The sequence below is a fragment of the Silurus meridionalis genome, chromosome 10, assembly GCF_014805685.1.
Source record: "Silurus meridionalis isolate SWU-2019-XX chromosome 10, ASM1480568v1, whole genome shotgun sequence".
In the NCBI taxonomy this organism is placed as follows: Eukaryota; Metazoa; Chordata; class Actinopteri; order Siluriformes; family Siluridae; genus Silurus; species Silurus meridionalis.
Window position 1 is genome coordinate 27,298,008 of NC_060893.1, and position 15,170 is coordinate 27,313,177.

At 41.5% G+C, this 15,170-nt stretch overlaps 1 long non-coding RNA gene and 3 gene segments (V, D, J or C); 3 read left to right on the forward strand and 1 right to left on the reverse strand.

Moving 5' to 3' along the window:
• The first annotated feature begins 521 nt into the window (after positions 1-521).
• On the forward strand, positions 522-1,821 carry LOC124392101. The segment is given in 2 exon segments: positions 522-707; positions 833-1,821. Coding segments are annotated over 2 exon segments (441 nt in total).
• Positions 1,822-5,422: 3,601 nt separating this feature from the next.
• LOC124392105 lies at positions 5,423-6,849 on the reverse strand. The gene is made up of 2 exons (XR_006927102.1): positions 6,752-6,849; positions 5,423-5,898 (listed from the first exon to the last, which is right to left on the reverse strand). It is a non-coding gene; the product is annotated as an uncharacterized LOC124392105 (long non-coding RNA).
• Positions 6,850-6,906: 57 nt separating this feature from the next.
• On the forward strand, positions 6,907-7,660 carry LOC124392104. The segment is given in 2 exon segments: positions 6,907-7,063; positions 7,167-7,660. Coding segments are annotated over 2 exon segments (432 nt in total).
• A 5,521-nt stretch (positions 7,661-13,181) lies between these two features.
• Positions 13,182-14,017, forward strand: LOC124392575. The segment is given in 3 exon segments: positions 13,182-13,319; positions 13,435-13,828; positions 13,984-14,017. Coding segments are annotated over 3 exon segments (510 nt in total).
• Positions 14,018-15,170: the final 1,153 nt, after the last annotated feature.

Sequence of the window (15,170 nt, forward strand, 5' to 3'; positions counted from 1 at the left end):
TTTCTACACACTGTTTCTCTTTGTTTGGAGATTCAAACTCAGTACATCAGTACAATGATAGAAGACTAACAGGCACAGGATGAAGTTTTATACCATGTCCTTCACAGCACACAATATGACCTTCAGAAGCTGTGAATGTAAAAGTGCCGTGTTTCCTGAGGAACAAACTGCACACTTATTCAGCTAACAGCTAAATCCTGATTTCTTCTTTCTTTTAGCTTCATTTAATTTCACTCAAACTGTGTCTCAATGTCAGAATAACACATAATTATTTATTTATAAATGATAAATCCATAAAGATAAATAAACAAATAACAAATCAACTTAAAATAAAATAATTGTACAGAAGTTTATAAACAGAAGAGAAACTTACTGATGATCAGTTTGGTTCCTCCACCGAAAATCCACCACAGTGATACATTCTAATGAAACTGTCGTACAAAAACCTCTGTTACACACACACACACACACACACACACACACAGACACACACACACAGACACACACACACACACACACACACACACACACACACACACACACACACACACTTTGCATTAGCAGCTCATGCTTCAGTGCTCTGAGAGACTTTATAGCTCTGTGACTTTAACACTTCATGACTGAAAGCTGCTGCTCAGCGACTTCACCCACAGCAACCATGAGTTTGATCTTCATCTTCATCTGCACACTGGCCCTCTGCACTCGAGGTAACACAATGTTTTATCTTCTACTGTTCAGCTGATAAACCCATGTGTAGTAGCCCGACTAGATGTTCTTCAAACTTCAAAATCATTGTTAATGTGGAAAACAACTTCTTCTTCTTCTTTTTCAGGATCCAGAGCTCAGACTGTGACTCAGAGTCCTGCAGTAAAATCTGTTTCTCCAGGAGGCACGCTCACCATCAGCTGTAAAACCAGTGTTGATGTTTATTCTAACTATTTCTCCTGGTACCAGCAGAAACCTGGAGAAGCTCCTAAACTCTTGATTAAATATATTAGCACTAGACAATCAGGAATTCCAGATCGTTTCAGTGGCAGTGGATCTGGATCTGATTTCACTCTGACCATCAGTAGAGTCCAGACTGAAGATGCCGCAGATTATTACTGTATGTATGTACCTAATGTCAGTGGCTGGATGTTCACACAGTGTTTTATCGCCGTACAAAAACCTCAGCGAGTGTGACTGCTGCAGCAGGGACCTTCTGCAGGTGCTGAGGGGGATTTACAGTACAATGACTCCCTCTAGACTGAGTCATGCAGCTACAATCTAGCAGCAGCATGGCTGCTCTAAATGATTGGTGTAACACATACAGGAGATCTAAGGCCTAACAAAGACAGAAATGTTACAGGACTTTTCTGTAAATGTTTTTAACATGGATGCATGTAAGTGAAAAAATCCAGGTTGTCTCAAAAGATGTATTGTATTGATTGATAGATATTTGGCCACTGTGTGACTATACCCCATACTGCAGAAAAACAAACCCAATATACTACTATCCTTTAAGTCCTGTACACCTCTTAATGTTTTTTCTCAACCTCTAGCATGGACCACTAGACACTCAGATGCAAACTGCTTTCCTTCATTCTATCTTTCACATAAACAGTCCCACTGGTTTCACTATGAATATCGACAGTCATTTTGTAGAAATGTACATGACAAATAATATAAAGATGAAAACAATCACATTTAAGACAGATGTTTTTGTTCTCTCCATTAAAAAATGGGGATGCTCCCTTTGGTTGAGGGTAAAAGCCTTGAAATGCAAACCTTGCTAGTGATGGAATAAAGACAATGAACAAGTCAGTGAATGCAGTGTTACAGTTGCTGTGTGGTGAAGAAGAAAGAATTCCAGAAGGATCTCTCAATTTACTTGTCAATTTACATCTTCTTCTTCTTCTTCTTCTTCTTCTTCTTTCAGCTTCTCCCATTAGGGGTCACCACAGTGGATCATCCGTCTCCTTACCCCCCTGTCCTCTACATCTGCTTCTTTTAAACCAACTACCTGCATGTCTTCCCTCACCACATCCATAAACCTACTCCTTGGTCTTCCTCTTTTCCTCCTTCCTGGTGGCTCCTTCCTCAGCATTCTCCTACAGATATACCCCATGTCCCTCCTCTGCACATGTCCAAACCATCTCAATCACACCTCCCTGCATGCTACATGTTCTGTTCCTCTTATAAACTCATTTATAATTCTGTCCATCCTCATCACTCCCAATGAACATCTCAGCATCTTTTACTTATCAATTTACAACCCTGTAAAATTTACTGCCTTTAAATACCACAATCTGCCGTCTCATTTCAACTGTTGCTCTCAAGTCTGGTATTGCAAAGGTCATTTCAAGCCTCTTTACCCAGATGGTCCCTCTGTCACCTTCATCTGGCTGCACCTACTACTGCTTAGTTATCAATGTAGTAAGTAGTAACTTATGTAGTACGTTATGATGGACTGATTTTTCTTACCTTTTCTTTTATCCAAACACCAGTCTCGTTCCACTCTCAGAAAACCTAATAATCTGAGCACCAGCCACGAACACATTTGCTTCTACAGTGCAGAAAACAGGGTTGTCCTTTAGAAACTCCTCAATAATGATGAACTGTAATGAATGAACCTGCCGTCTTCTTCATGACATCTCAGGAAGTTTTTCCTTGCCACAGTCACCACTGACTTTCTAGTTAGAAATAAACTTACAATTATAATGAACAAACTTATTCATTCTTCTATTCCCACTTTATCTGTACAAAGCTGCTTTTGAGACAATTTCTATTCTCAAAAGCACTTTACAAATAAATTTGATTTGAGCTGAACATTAATATTCAGTCTTTATGACAAATTGATTAGATGAATTTCTCTGTTCTCAGTTTTCATACTTAAAATTTTTAAAATAAGAATATGTATAATCTGTTTATAAGTTCTGTAGTAAAGTTTCGTGACAACAGGCCCTCAGGCCACCAGAAGGGAAACATTCTGAACACGACTGCCGGCATGGTGCTGAATGGACAGCGCCACTTCAGCTCTCCTGTTGTGGAAAGCAGGTGCACACATGGCCGAGGGGCTGGACGGAGAAACGAGACACAGCTGGGTGCAGATCATAAGCTTAGCAGTTACTCACTGTATCTGAGAAGCGTATAAAAGGAGAACTGCAGCAGTTACTCGGGAAAAACAAAATCATCTCCACTAATGCCCTGTGTCTCTTTTCTACTTTATGCAGGCAATGATAGCGGCAACGACCAAAATGAATCTTCAGAGACGTTGCAGTTCATTGACTTCTATGCCTGGAGAAGACTTTCAAACTCTTTGATGTAGTATGGTGCCCTGTAGTTGCCCAAAACTTTAGAAACATCATTCTTAAAAGTGGTCAATGTAACGTTCGGCACCCTGCAGAAGGCCATCAAAGTGAGTATCCTTTATCCCTTGTTGTATCTGCAGGCCAAAGAAAACATTTTAGAACTGATGGGTGGAAACATTTGTTGTAAATGATGCAAAAGTTTCATTTTGCTTGTTCATAGCCTTACAATTTTTTTCTATTGTCCAAGTTTAATGTGAAAAGGTGGAAGAAATATGTTCTTTGGATCAAACAGAAGGTCAGATGCAACATTCCAAACTGTCCAAGACTCAGTTCTTTATCATGTTATATGAATCTCTTATTCAGCTGAACCTTTTGCAACGAAAACAACAGTACTTCGTGGATAAAAGCTTCAGAGTGAGAAAATTGCAACCACCGTTAAATCACTGCATATATTCCAGCTGTATTTTAAATACTGAATGTGTTTTATCTGCAACTCCATACGTACGGCTCCTTCGTGTAAGCAGCATGTTCCACAGGTATGGAAAGGGTACCAATGTTCCATTGTGCAGCAAAATGGCCTTCAAATGAATAATAAAAATTCAGGGCTCGCCTGTTCTGCATGGTGCTGTTCCTGAACCAGGATGTGATGTCATTTGGACGCTCTCAATGAAGCAGGTTGAGAAAGTCCTTATCACCTGAGAGTGTAGTTTCAAGTCCCTTAAGTGTTTCAGATGGTACAAACGCTGCCGGGCTTCTTCACCATGGTGTTAATGTGACAGGACCAAGACAGGTCCTGTGTGGTGTGAACACCTAGGTACCAGAAACTGTCCACTTTCTCCACTGGGGTCCCGTTGATGTTTAGCGGTTGGTATGACTGCTCCTGTTTTTTGCTGAAGTCCACTATCACCTCCTTAGTCGTGCTGACATTCAGGAGAAGATTGTTCTCCTGGCACCATCTATCCAGGTTTTTAATCTAAAGTAGGTGGGCCGTCTTGTCATTGTTGGAGATCAGACCCAACACAACAGTGTCATTCGCAAATTTAATGATAGTGGTACAGTTGGATGTGGCCACACAGTCATGTGTGTACAGAGAGTACAGCAGGGGGCTCAGAACACAACCCTGTGGAGCTACAGTGCTGAGGGTGAGGGTGGATGAGATGTGCTTGCCCACCAGTATGGCTTGTGGTCTGTCTGTCAGTAAGTTGGAGATCCATTGACACAACGGCAGGCAAAGTCCCAGGACCTCCAACTTAGAGGTGAGCGTGGAGGGAATTATGGTTTTGAACACTGAACTGTAATCCACAAACAGCATCTTTGCATAATTCACTTTTCTGTAGTCCAGGTGGCCCATCGTAATGTGGAGAAGATGAGCAATGGCATCCTCATTATAGTGTAGTGATTGTAGATGATTATGTATAATATCATGTTGGCTGATGACTCACCTGTTATCCAGAAATCAAGTGGACTGACTGTGATTGCCCCATATTTTTACTATTATTTTCTAGAATTTGTTGTTCATTTTGAAGACATAATTAGATAAATGTTTTGGGCACATCAGTGGTCTGCATCAAATTCACGATATTAAGTATATTCTTTTTTTTTATGTAAAGAAAGTTGTATTAATCTAAGGATTGTATTTAGAGACAGCTGTGAACGAATACAGTGACCTCTAGTGGTGAAAAAGGGTAATGGTTCAAGATGATCAGAACAATACAACTAATTTAAATTTTAAATCTGTACCTGATGCACCTGCTGTTTATTCCTGTGATGAAAATGTTTATATGAAAATTATGCATTAGACAGGATTATAATAAGATTGCGTTTAGTGTAAGTTGACATTATAAATTATTATATACTCAAACCAGAGTTTAGTTCTGACTACAGTTTAAAATGGATGTAGGAGAGCAGAACTGAGCAGCAGTTAGTGGAGATTAGTGAACTGAGAGAGAGATTTCCATGGAGACGACTGAGTGATTCTGTTTCTCCCAGAATAGAGCAGAACTTTCACCAGATGTTCAACTTCCTTCAGCCAAACTCAGTGAAGCACAACACACAGCACTGAATCTCCAGCTAAACACACTCTCTCATCACACTGATAATGACTATTAACTCGAATAAAAGAACACACAATGTCCAAAATGAAGCTTTATTTCAGCAGAGCAAAACTACAGGAAGAGCAACAGGACAGTGAAGAGAGGAAAGACAGAAATGTCAGCATTGTGTAGAATTGAAAGTCGATTGTAGATGGATGTGTGAGCAGCTCAGTGTTCAGTTCTATCTTGGAGCTGTTGGTCTTAACACTGGCTCTTTCTGAACGTGAGCGGATGATGGACACCACCATGGGAGACGGTACAGACAAACTCCTCCCCCTTTTCCCAGAGTTCTTTGCTGAGGGTCAGGGTGCTGCTGCGTGTGTAACCGTCCTTCTTCTGTTCTTCTGGGCTGGTCAGAACCCCGTCCTTCACCTCTGAGCCGTCCACCGTCCAGCTCACCAGCGCCCCCTGTGGAGAGTAGGCAGACAGCAGGCAGAGCAGCGAGGCCGATCTGTCAGACGGCTGCAGAGAGGAGGGAGGGAGCAGAGACACGGAGGGCTTCACCGTGGGACCGGCTGGAGACCACAAACACACAATAAACACACATTTACACACAGTTACACAACATTTACTCATTACTGCTTATTCACATTACTGCAGTTCAGTAGAACTTCTCAGCAGGAAAACATTTACTCATTACTGCTTATTCAGAGTTCAGACTGAAACCATTAATGTGTGTTCAGTAATCAGTGCAGTGATCCACACTGTTCTCACATCACTGCAGTTCAGTAGAAACATCTGGAAACTTCTATGACTTTCAGCAGCATCTATAAACTCTACCTATAGACATGAATACAGTTCCTAACTCTAAATGAACAGAGACACATGGGGGAACTACAAGTTAGGAGCAGCTTTAGTGAAGAAACATCAGTCCATTTGGTTTAAAGTTCACTAAGAAACAAAGAGAACATGTGGAAGCCATCAGCTTTAACTCCACACCATAATCCATCTTCTATCTGATTTAGTCTTCACCCAGTTCTATTCAGTAACTGCACCCAATAGTCCCACTGTATTCCAACACTCAAACACTCAGTGACTTTATTCTGTAAATGTTCTGAACTCCAATAGAGACAAAACTGGAAACTCTGCAGCAGCACAAATGTGTTCCAGCAGCAGGAGAACATCTCCAAGTTCTGGTGTTTATACTCAATGAAAATTAATCAATAGATGCTGAAATCAAGGTGACTTTAAAAAGCAGAAACAAGTGGATTTATTCTGTCAATTCTATTAATATAATTATCAAAAGGAACAAACAAATAAAAAATATATATTTTGTTATTTAAGATAAACCAAATTTTTCTTTTTCAATGATATAATAATAATAAAAGCTCAAGAATTTTTGTGAATATAAATAAATTAGTCACTTACTGATGATCAGTTTGGTTCCTCCACCGAAAGTGAGCCACAGTGACACATTCTAACGAAACCGTCATACAAAAACCTCTGTTACACTACAGTGACCACACTCACACACACACACACACACACACACACACACACACACACACACACACACACACAGTTGTGGTATTTACATATGTGTGTGTGTGACTGCTGCACACACTTTAAGAGCTGTAGTGCTGATCAGAGTGTGTTCAGTCCTTTCAGAGCCACTGACACGCAGCACAATGATGATGGTACTGATTCTACTGCTGGGGACACTGGGACTCCTCGCTCACCGTGAGACTCTCTTTACTTTTATTATTCCTACAAATCATCACATCACTCTCACACTCATTACTACATTTGTTTCCATTATTCAACTCTGCATCCTTTTCTTTAGAGTCCTTTGGGGAAATCGTCCTGACTCAGTCTCCAGGATCTCAGACTGTTTCTCCAGGAGACACTGTTACTCTCAGCTGTACAACCAGTCAGAGTGTTAGCAGTTACCTCGCCTGGTACCTGCAGAAACCTGGAGAAGCTCCTAAACTCCTGATCTATGCTGCAACTTCTCGTCAGTCTGGGATTCCAGATCGTTTCATTGGCAGTGGATCTGGTACACAGTTTAGTCTAAAAATCTCTGGAGTTCAGTCTGAAGATGCAGGAGATTATTACTGTCAGCAGTACACCAGCTATCCGTACACACAGTGTTATAGCGCCGTACAAAAACCTTCCTTTAGCTGTAGAGGAAGTGCTCTGAGTCAGAAACACACACTGATCTGAGAACAGCTGCAGAGCTGCTAAAGCTGCACTCAACTGAACTTCATCAGTTTTCCCGTTCATTATCACTTCTTCATCTCATCTCAGGCTGTGCAAGGGTTTTTTTTCTACCATCACATATGAATCACCTTGTTTAGTAGACGTATATAAACTCATAGAGATAAATTTACCAGATTATATATTCCATAAACAGTATGAGATTTTAATTCAATATTTTTATTGAATTGAATTGAATTGAACTAGTGCTAGTGCAACAGGAAATGAATTTCTCACCTGGGGCATTTGTTTTGACAAATAACAGAAGAAAACCTGGTAGTTCTCCAGCTCCTCATTAAACACTGGATGACTATTTAGCTCTTTAATGGAGGACTGCACCTTTGAGATACTTCTTCTGTACCAGGTGGCTTCAACAGATTCATGTATTTTGTAGAAGTTGAGTACAAGTGGACAAAACTGGTCTGTAATTGAAATAGTATTATAAGTTTTAATGAAGTGAGTTTTGCTCTTTGTTCAGTCACACTGGAATCTCGTAGTTTCTACTTGTAATATTATTCATGCTGCTTAACCCACATGGCTTCCACTAACAAATTACCACAGAACCTAGTAACCTAGGCAAACCAGAGTGACCTTACATTAGAAAGTAAAAAATATCCAAATTAAGCAGCATTTGATCTTCGCCCAGGTGTGAGTACATTTTAATGTACGGATGCAACACACACCTTTAACTAAATCAAACTGCAAAATCAACAGCTGTTTTTGAGAAATGGTTCACTTTGCTATTTAAAAACAACAACAACAAAAAAAAAACACTGTAAGGACAAAAGTGTGTGGACACCTGAGCATAAGATTGGTATTTTCTTTTTTTTTTAACGTCCCATTTCACATTTAATCTCCATTCGCTGTTATAATGAGCTCCACTCTTCTGGGAAGATGTTCCACTAGATGATTGTGAAGATTCATTCAGCTACAAGGGTGTTAGTAAAGTCAGGATGTGAGGTAGGTGAGGTGAGGAGACCTGGAAACAGATTTGGGACTCTTAGTTTAAGTGAATGCGGTTCCCTGGTGGTCTAGTGGTTAGGATGCGGCGCTCTCACCGCTGTGGCTCGGGTTCGATCCCCGGTCAGGGAGCCAACCCCAGCCACTTTCAGTGCTGGTCCCAAGCCCGGATAAATTGGGGAGGGTTGCGTTAGGAAGGGCATCCAACGTAAAAACATGTGCCAAATCAAACGTGCAGAGGATCCGTTGTGGCGCCCCCTAACGGGAGAAGCCGAAAGAAAGTTTAGTTTAAGTGAATGGAAAAGGTAATGCTCCTGCGTCTAAAGAGGTCCTGTAAAATTCTGTGATAAAATTTGTGTAACAGTTTGGGGAAGAACCACAAATGGCTGTACAAACATTTGGTCCCTATATAACTGGTATTTTTGTTAAATATTTAAAAGTAAAATTTTTATACATTACAAATAAATTGTGAATATTAGTAGTTTAATTAAACACTAAATTCATTTGAATATAAATTCGTACAAAACGAGATGTTCAGTAATAGTGATGCGTGTGCAGTCTAATGCAGAGTTCACTCTACGAAATTCTAATAGTGTCAGGAATATTATTCCCACTCCGAGTGCTGCATGCTAAAGCTCAGCCCTACTGCAAACACCTGGATTTTGATGTTGTGTTTCCTAGACATATGTGTGTTGTCATGTCTCCACTCCAGCATGTCACTGGTAGTTGACTCATGTGTCTTTACAGCTCACACCTGTTTTCATTTGCCCTTTTGTTTAGTGTTTGTATTTATACCCCTGTGTGCCCATTTTCCATTGAAAAGTACACACTTACATTTCTATGTGCACCTTCATTCAGGTGAATAAGGCAGATCCAGAAAGAAGAAGCAGACAGGAACACTGGAACATCAGGAGCATGTTTAACTCAACAGGGAAAGAGAAAAACATGGATTTTTAGGTTCTTATGGTTGCATAATAGTTAAGGATATTGTACAGTATGACCAAGGTGCACTTAGAGACTGGCAAAATATATACATGACAACATACCTAAAATGAGAGTCATGAGGACACAGACATGAGGGATCTCTGGGATAAAAAAAAGCCACCACCATATCCCAATTCACCGAACACTCAATACCCATAATCCCTACAGATCTGCTCTTTTTACTCAGAAACACCTACTGACTAAAGTCTTGAAAAAATAAATGTGTGTTCAGCCTCGACTTGAACACTGAGACTGTGTCTGAGTCCCGAACACTGGTTGGAAGGTTGTTTCATAACTGTGGAGTTTATAAGAGAAACATCTGCCCCCTGCTGGAGTCTTCATTATTTGAGGTACCAACAAATAGCCTGCACCGTTTGATCGAATTAGGCGTGGAGGATCATACTGGTCCAGAAGTTCACTCAGATACTCAAGTCAAGAGAGTCAAGAATTAAGAATCTTTTATTGTTAATGCTACATACAGCAACAATCACAGAAACAGAAAACACAGAGCTATGGACTAGTAAGTGTCCTCGCCACATAAAGTGCATGTGTGCAACCTGGTGCAAAGACAACACAGGACAGTGCAAGACAACTACACAAAACACAAAATAGCTCTGCCATTAAACCTGTTGTAAAGAGACAAATTGAACAGTAGCAAAAATGTAAACAAAATCTTGTGTCAATGATAGAGGGAAGTGAGACTCTGATGATCTTCTCAGCTGTCCTCACTATGCTCTGTAAGGTCTTGATATCCGAGATAGTGCTGTTCCCAAACCAGGCAGTGATGCAGCTGCTCACGATGCTCTCAATGGTCCTTCTGTAAAACATGTCCAGGATGGGCATGTTGGGGAGGGAGATGGGCTTTCCTCAGCCTTCTCAGGAAGTAGAGATGCTGCTGGGCATTTTTGGTGATGGAGCTGGTGTTGAGCGATCAGGCGAGGTTATCCATTAAATGAACACCAAGGACGATCTCTTGACCATCTCCACGGAGGATCCATTGATGTTCAGTGGAAAATGGTCACTCTGTGCTCTCCTGAAGTCAACAACCCTCTCTTTAGTCTTGCCAACATTCAGGCTGTTAACCGTTGCACCTCCTCTCTGTATGCTGACTCATCGTTCTTGCTGATGAGACCCACCACGGTCGTGTCATCCGCGAACTTGATGATGTGATTTGAGCTGTGCATTGCTACACAGTCGTAAGTCAGCAGAGTGAACAGAAGTGGACTGAGCACACAGCCATGAGGTGCCCTAGTGCGGTGGTACTGGAGATGCTGTTTCTGATCCGGACTGACTGAGGTCTCCCAGTCAGGAAGTCCAGGATCCAGTTACAGAGGGAGGTGCTCAATCAGATGCTGAGGATGATCGTGTTAAATGCTGAGCTGAAGTCTAGGAACAGCATCCGTACATAAGAGTCCTTGTTGTCTAGGTGGGTGAGGGCCAAATTAAGGGTTGTGGAGATAACATCATCTGTGGAGCATTTTGGACGATACCCGAACTGCATGGGGTCCAGTGCGGGTGGAAGCTGGGTCTTGACCTGCCTCACGATGAGCCTCTCGAAGCACTTCATCATGATGGGTGTGAGCACGACAAGACGATTGTGGCAGCAGGGGCGGGGCAGAGCGCCGGTTTGTAAATAGAGGGTAAGGCCGGGAGCAGGTAGACATAAGAATGCCTCACCTGAAGGGAATTCTGACTATTGAGTGTTCTCTCTCTTGCAGTGAGCATTTAAGGATGAACGTAAGGACACACACATTACCGCAGGAAAGAAAGAGATTATATGAAGTTTGGGTTACATCCCTGATCTGCACTATATTTACAAAGCATTAAAGAGAAATGTGTCTAAATAGTTACAATTTGTTTGGTTATGCAGTAATTTAGCAGGGAGAATGATTCATCTTGATTCATCGTGAAAGTTGATCAGAATAATACATCTGACTTTCACATAAAATCTGTACCTGATGCACCTGCAAAAATGTCCATTTGAAAATTGTGACTTTAAAATTGATCATAAGATGACTTTCAGAGTAAGTTAACATCAGAAATTATTATATACTCAAACCAGAGCTCAGTTCTGACTACAGTTTAAAATGGATGTAGGAGAGCAGAACTGAGCAGCAGTTAGTGGAGATCAGTGAACTGAGAGAGAGATTTACATGGAGACGACTGAGTGATTCTGTTTCTCCCAGAATAGAGCAGAACTTTCACCAGATGTTCAACTTCCTTCAGCCAAACTCAGTGAAGCACAACACACAGCACTGAATCTCCAGCTAAACACACTCTCTCATCACACTGATAATGACTATTAACTCGAATAAAAGAACACACAATGTCCAAAATGAAGCTTTATTTCAGCAGAGCAAAACTACAGGAAGAGCAACAGGACAGTGAAGAGAGGAAAGACAGAAATGTCAGCATTGTGTAGAATTGAAACTCGATTGTAGATGGATGTGTGAGCAGCTCAGTGTTCAATTCTATCTTGGAGCTGTTGGTCTTAACACTGGCTCTTTCTGAACGTGAGCGGATGATGGACACCACCATGGGAGACGGTACAGACAAACTCCTCCCCCTTTTCCCAGAGTTCTTTGCTGAGGGTCAGGTGCTGCTGCGTGTGTAACCGTCCTTCTTGTGTTCTTCTGGGCTGGTCAGAACCCGTCCTTCACCTCTGAGCCATCCACCGTCCAGCTCACCAGCGCCCCCTGTGGAGAGTAGGCGGACAGCAGGCAGAGCAGCGAGGCCGATCTGTCAGACGGCTGCAGAGAGGAGGGAGGGAGCAGAGACACGGAGGGCTTCACCGTGGGACCGGCTGGAGACCACAAACACACAATAAACACACATTTACACACAGTTACACAACATTTACTCATTACTGCTTATTCACATTACTGCAGTTCAGTAGAACTTCTCAGCAGGAGAACTTTTACTAGTTCCTCGTTATATTGTGGAGAGACTCGGACTTTGATCAGATTTCTTCTGGGAGTGTTTTCCCAGAAGAAATCAGGGCTGGAAAATGCAACATCACACCTTCCCTTTGAGTTTCCTGATACCAAGATTTCCTCTATTACAATCCCACATCTGGCAAAAAGGCTGAGATCAGTTCAGTGATGGAAATCAGCACATCACACCACATCCACCTTTCTACACACTGTTTCTCTTTGTTTGGAGATTCAAACTCAGTACATCAGTACAATGATAGAAGACTAACAGGCACAGGATGAAGTTTTATACCATGTCCTTCACAGCACACAATATGACCTTCAGAAGCTGTGAATGTAAAAGTGCCGTGTTCTGAGGAACAAACTGCACACTTATTCAGCTAACAGCTAAATCCTGATTTCTTCTTTCTTTTAGCTTCATTTCATTTCACTCAAACTGTGTCTCAGTGTCAGAATAATACACAATTATTTATTTATAAATTATAAATTCATGTAAATAAACAAAGTAAATCAAGTTTAAATGATATAAAATGATTGTACAGAAGTTTATAAACAGAAGAGAAACTTACTGATGATCAGTTTGGTTCCTCCACCGAAAGTGAACCACAGTGATACATTCTAATGAAACTGTCGTACAAAAACCTCTGTTACACACACACACACACACACACACACACACACACACACACACACACACACACACACACTTTGCATTAGCAGCTCATGCTTCAGTGCTCTGAGAGCCTTTATAGCTCTGTGACTTTAACACTTCATGACTGAAAGCTGCTGCTCAGCGACTTCACCCACAGCAACCATGAGTTTGATCTTCATCTTCATCTGCACACTGGCCCTCTGCACTCGAGGTAACACAATGTTTTATCTTCTACTGTTCATGTGAATATGGACCACTAGATGTTTTTTAAATTCCACATCATTATTAATGTAGGAAACGCTTTTCTTCTTCTTCTTCTTTTTCAGGATCCAGAGGTCAGGTAACTGTGACTCAGAGTCCTGCAGTAAAATCTGTTTCTCCAGGAGACACGCTCACTATCAGCTGTAAAACCAGTCCTGATGTTTACCGCTACAGTGATGGAGATGAAGGAATGTTCTGGTATCAGCAGAAACCTGGAGAAGCTCCTAAACTCCTGATCATATTTGCTAAAAAGTTACAGTCAGGAGTTCCAGCTCGTTTCAGTGGCAGTGGATCTGGATCTGATTTCACTCTGACCATCAGTGGAGCCCAGACTGAAGATGCTGGAGATTATTACTGTCAGAGTGCACATGAGATCAGTGATAGCTTGGTGTTCACACAGCGTCAGAGAGTCGTACAAAAACCTCAGTGTGTGACTGCTGCAGCTGGGACCTACTGCAGGTGCTGAGAGGAACCATGTGATACACTATCACATACACACACACACACACACACACACACACACACACAACAAAAACTAGTTCCCATGTAAGAGGTTATATTTAAAATACAAAAAGTAGTAGATGTACAATTCATAATTCTTCTTCTTCTTTCAGCTGCTCCCATTTGGGGTCTCCATAGCAAATCATCAGTCTCCATACCCCCCTGTCCTCTACATCTGACTTTTTCAAATCAACTACCTGCATGTCTTCCCTCACCACATCTATAAACCTCCTCCTTGGTCCTCCTCTTTTCCTTCTTCCTGGTGTCTCCATCCTCAGCATTCTCCTACTGATATACCCCATGTCCCTCCTCTGCACATGTCCAAACCATCTCAATCTCACCTCCCTCACCTTGTCACCAAAACGTACTACATGCACTGTCCCTCTAATAAACTCATTTCTAATCCTGTCCATCGTCGTCACTCCCAACGAACATCTCAACATCTTCAGCTCCGCTACCTCCAGCTCCACCTCCTGTCTTTTACTCAATGCCACTGTCTCTAATCCATACAACATCTCAGGTCTCACCACAGTCCTATAAACTTTCCCTTTCACTCTCACAGATACTCTTCTATCACAAATCACTCCTGCTATCACTCTTCTCCACCCACTCCACCCTGCCTGCACTCTTTTCTTCACTTATCTAACACACTCTCCATTACTCTGCACTGTACCTGAACTCCTCCACCTTCTCCACCTCTTCTCCCTGTAACCGCACCCCTCCACTGCCCTCCCTCTCATTCACACACATGTACTCTGTCTTACTCCTACTGACTTTCATTCCCCTTCTCTCCAGCGCATATCTCCACCTCTCCAGCATGTACCTCCTGTCGAGTTATGTGGGAATTTTACACATCAGTATCTGCTTCTAACTCGAAAAGAGCATTAAGTCAACAACAGGGGACACAGGGAACAACTCCAAATCACTTTTCAGCTCTTGTATTTGGTAGTTCGTACAAGCTTACAGAGATTGTTCAATTCAGCTCAAGTAGAGTGAATTAGGTTGACAACCTTAAAGAAGGAAACACAAAACAAAAGGAAACAAAGCAAAATAAAATGAATAAAATAATGCTAATAAAAATAGGCATTCACTTATCTGTAAACAAACCTAACGTAAATAAAGATTTTCCCATACAAACTGCCTCGATGTCGAACAAACTGTTTATTTGCATACTAGCTTGTTTCAGCCGTTATTTAAGCAGAGCATTAATATTCTAGGTATACTATTTAAACAAACAAGTGGTATGTCCGCACTTTGTATTTCTTTAGGAACGCAAACTATGTACCGTGCATTTAAATAT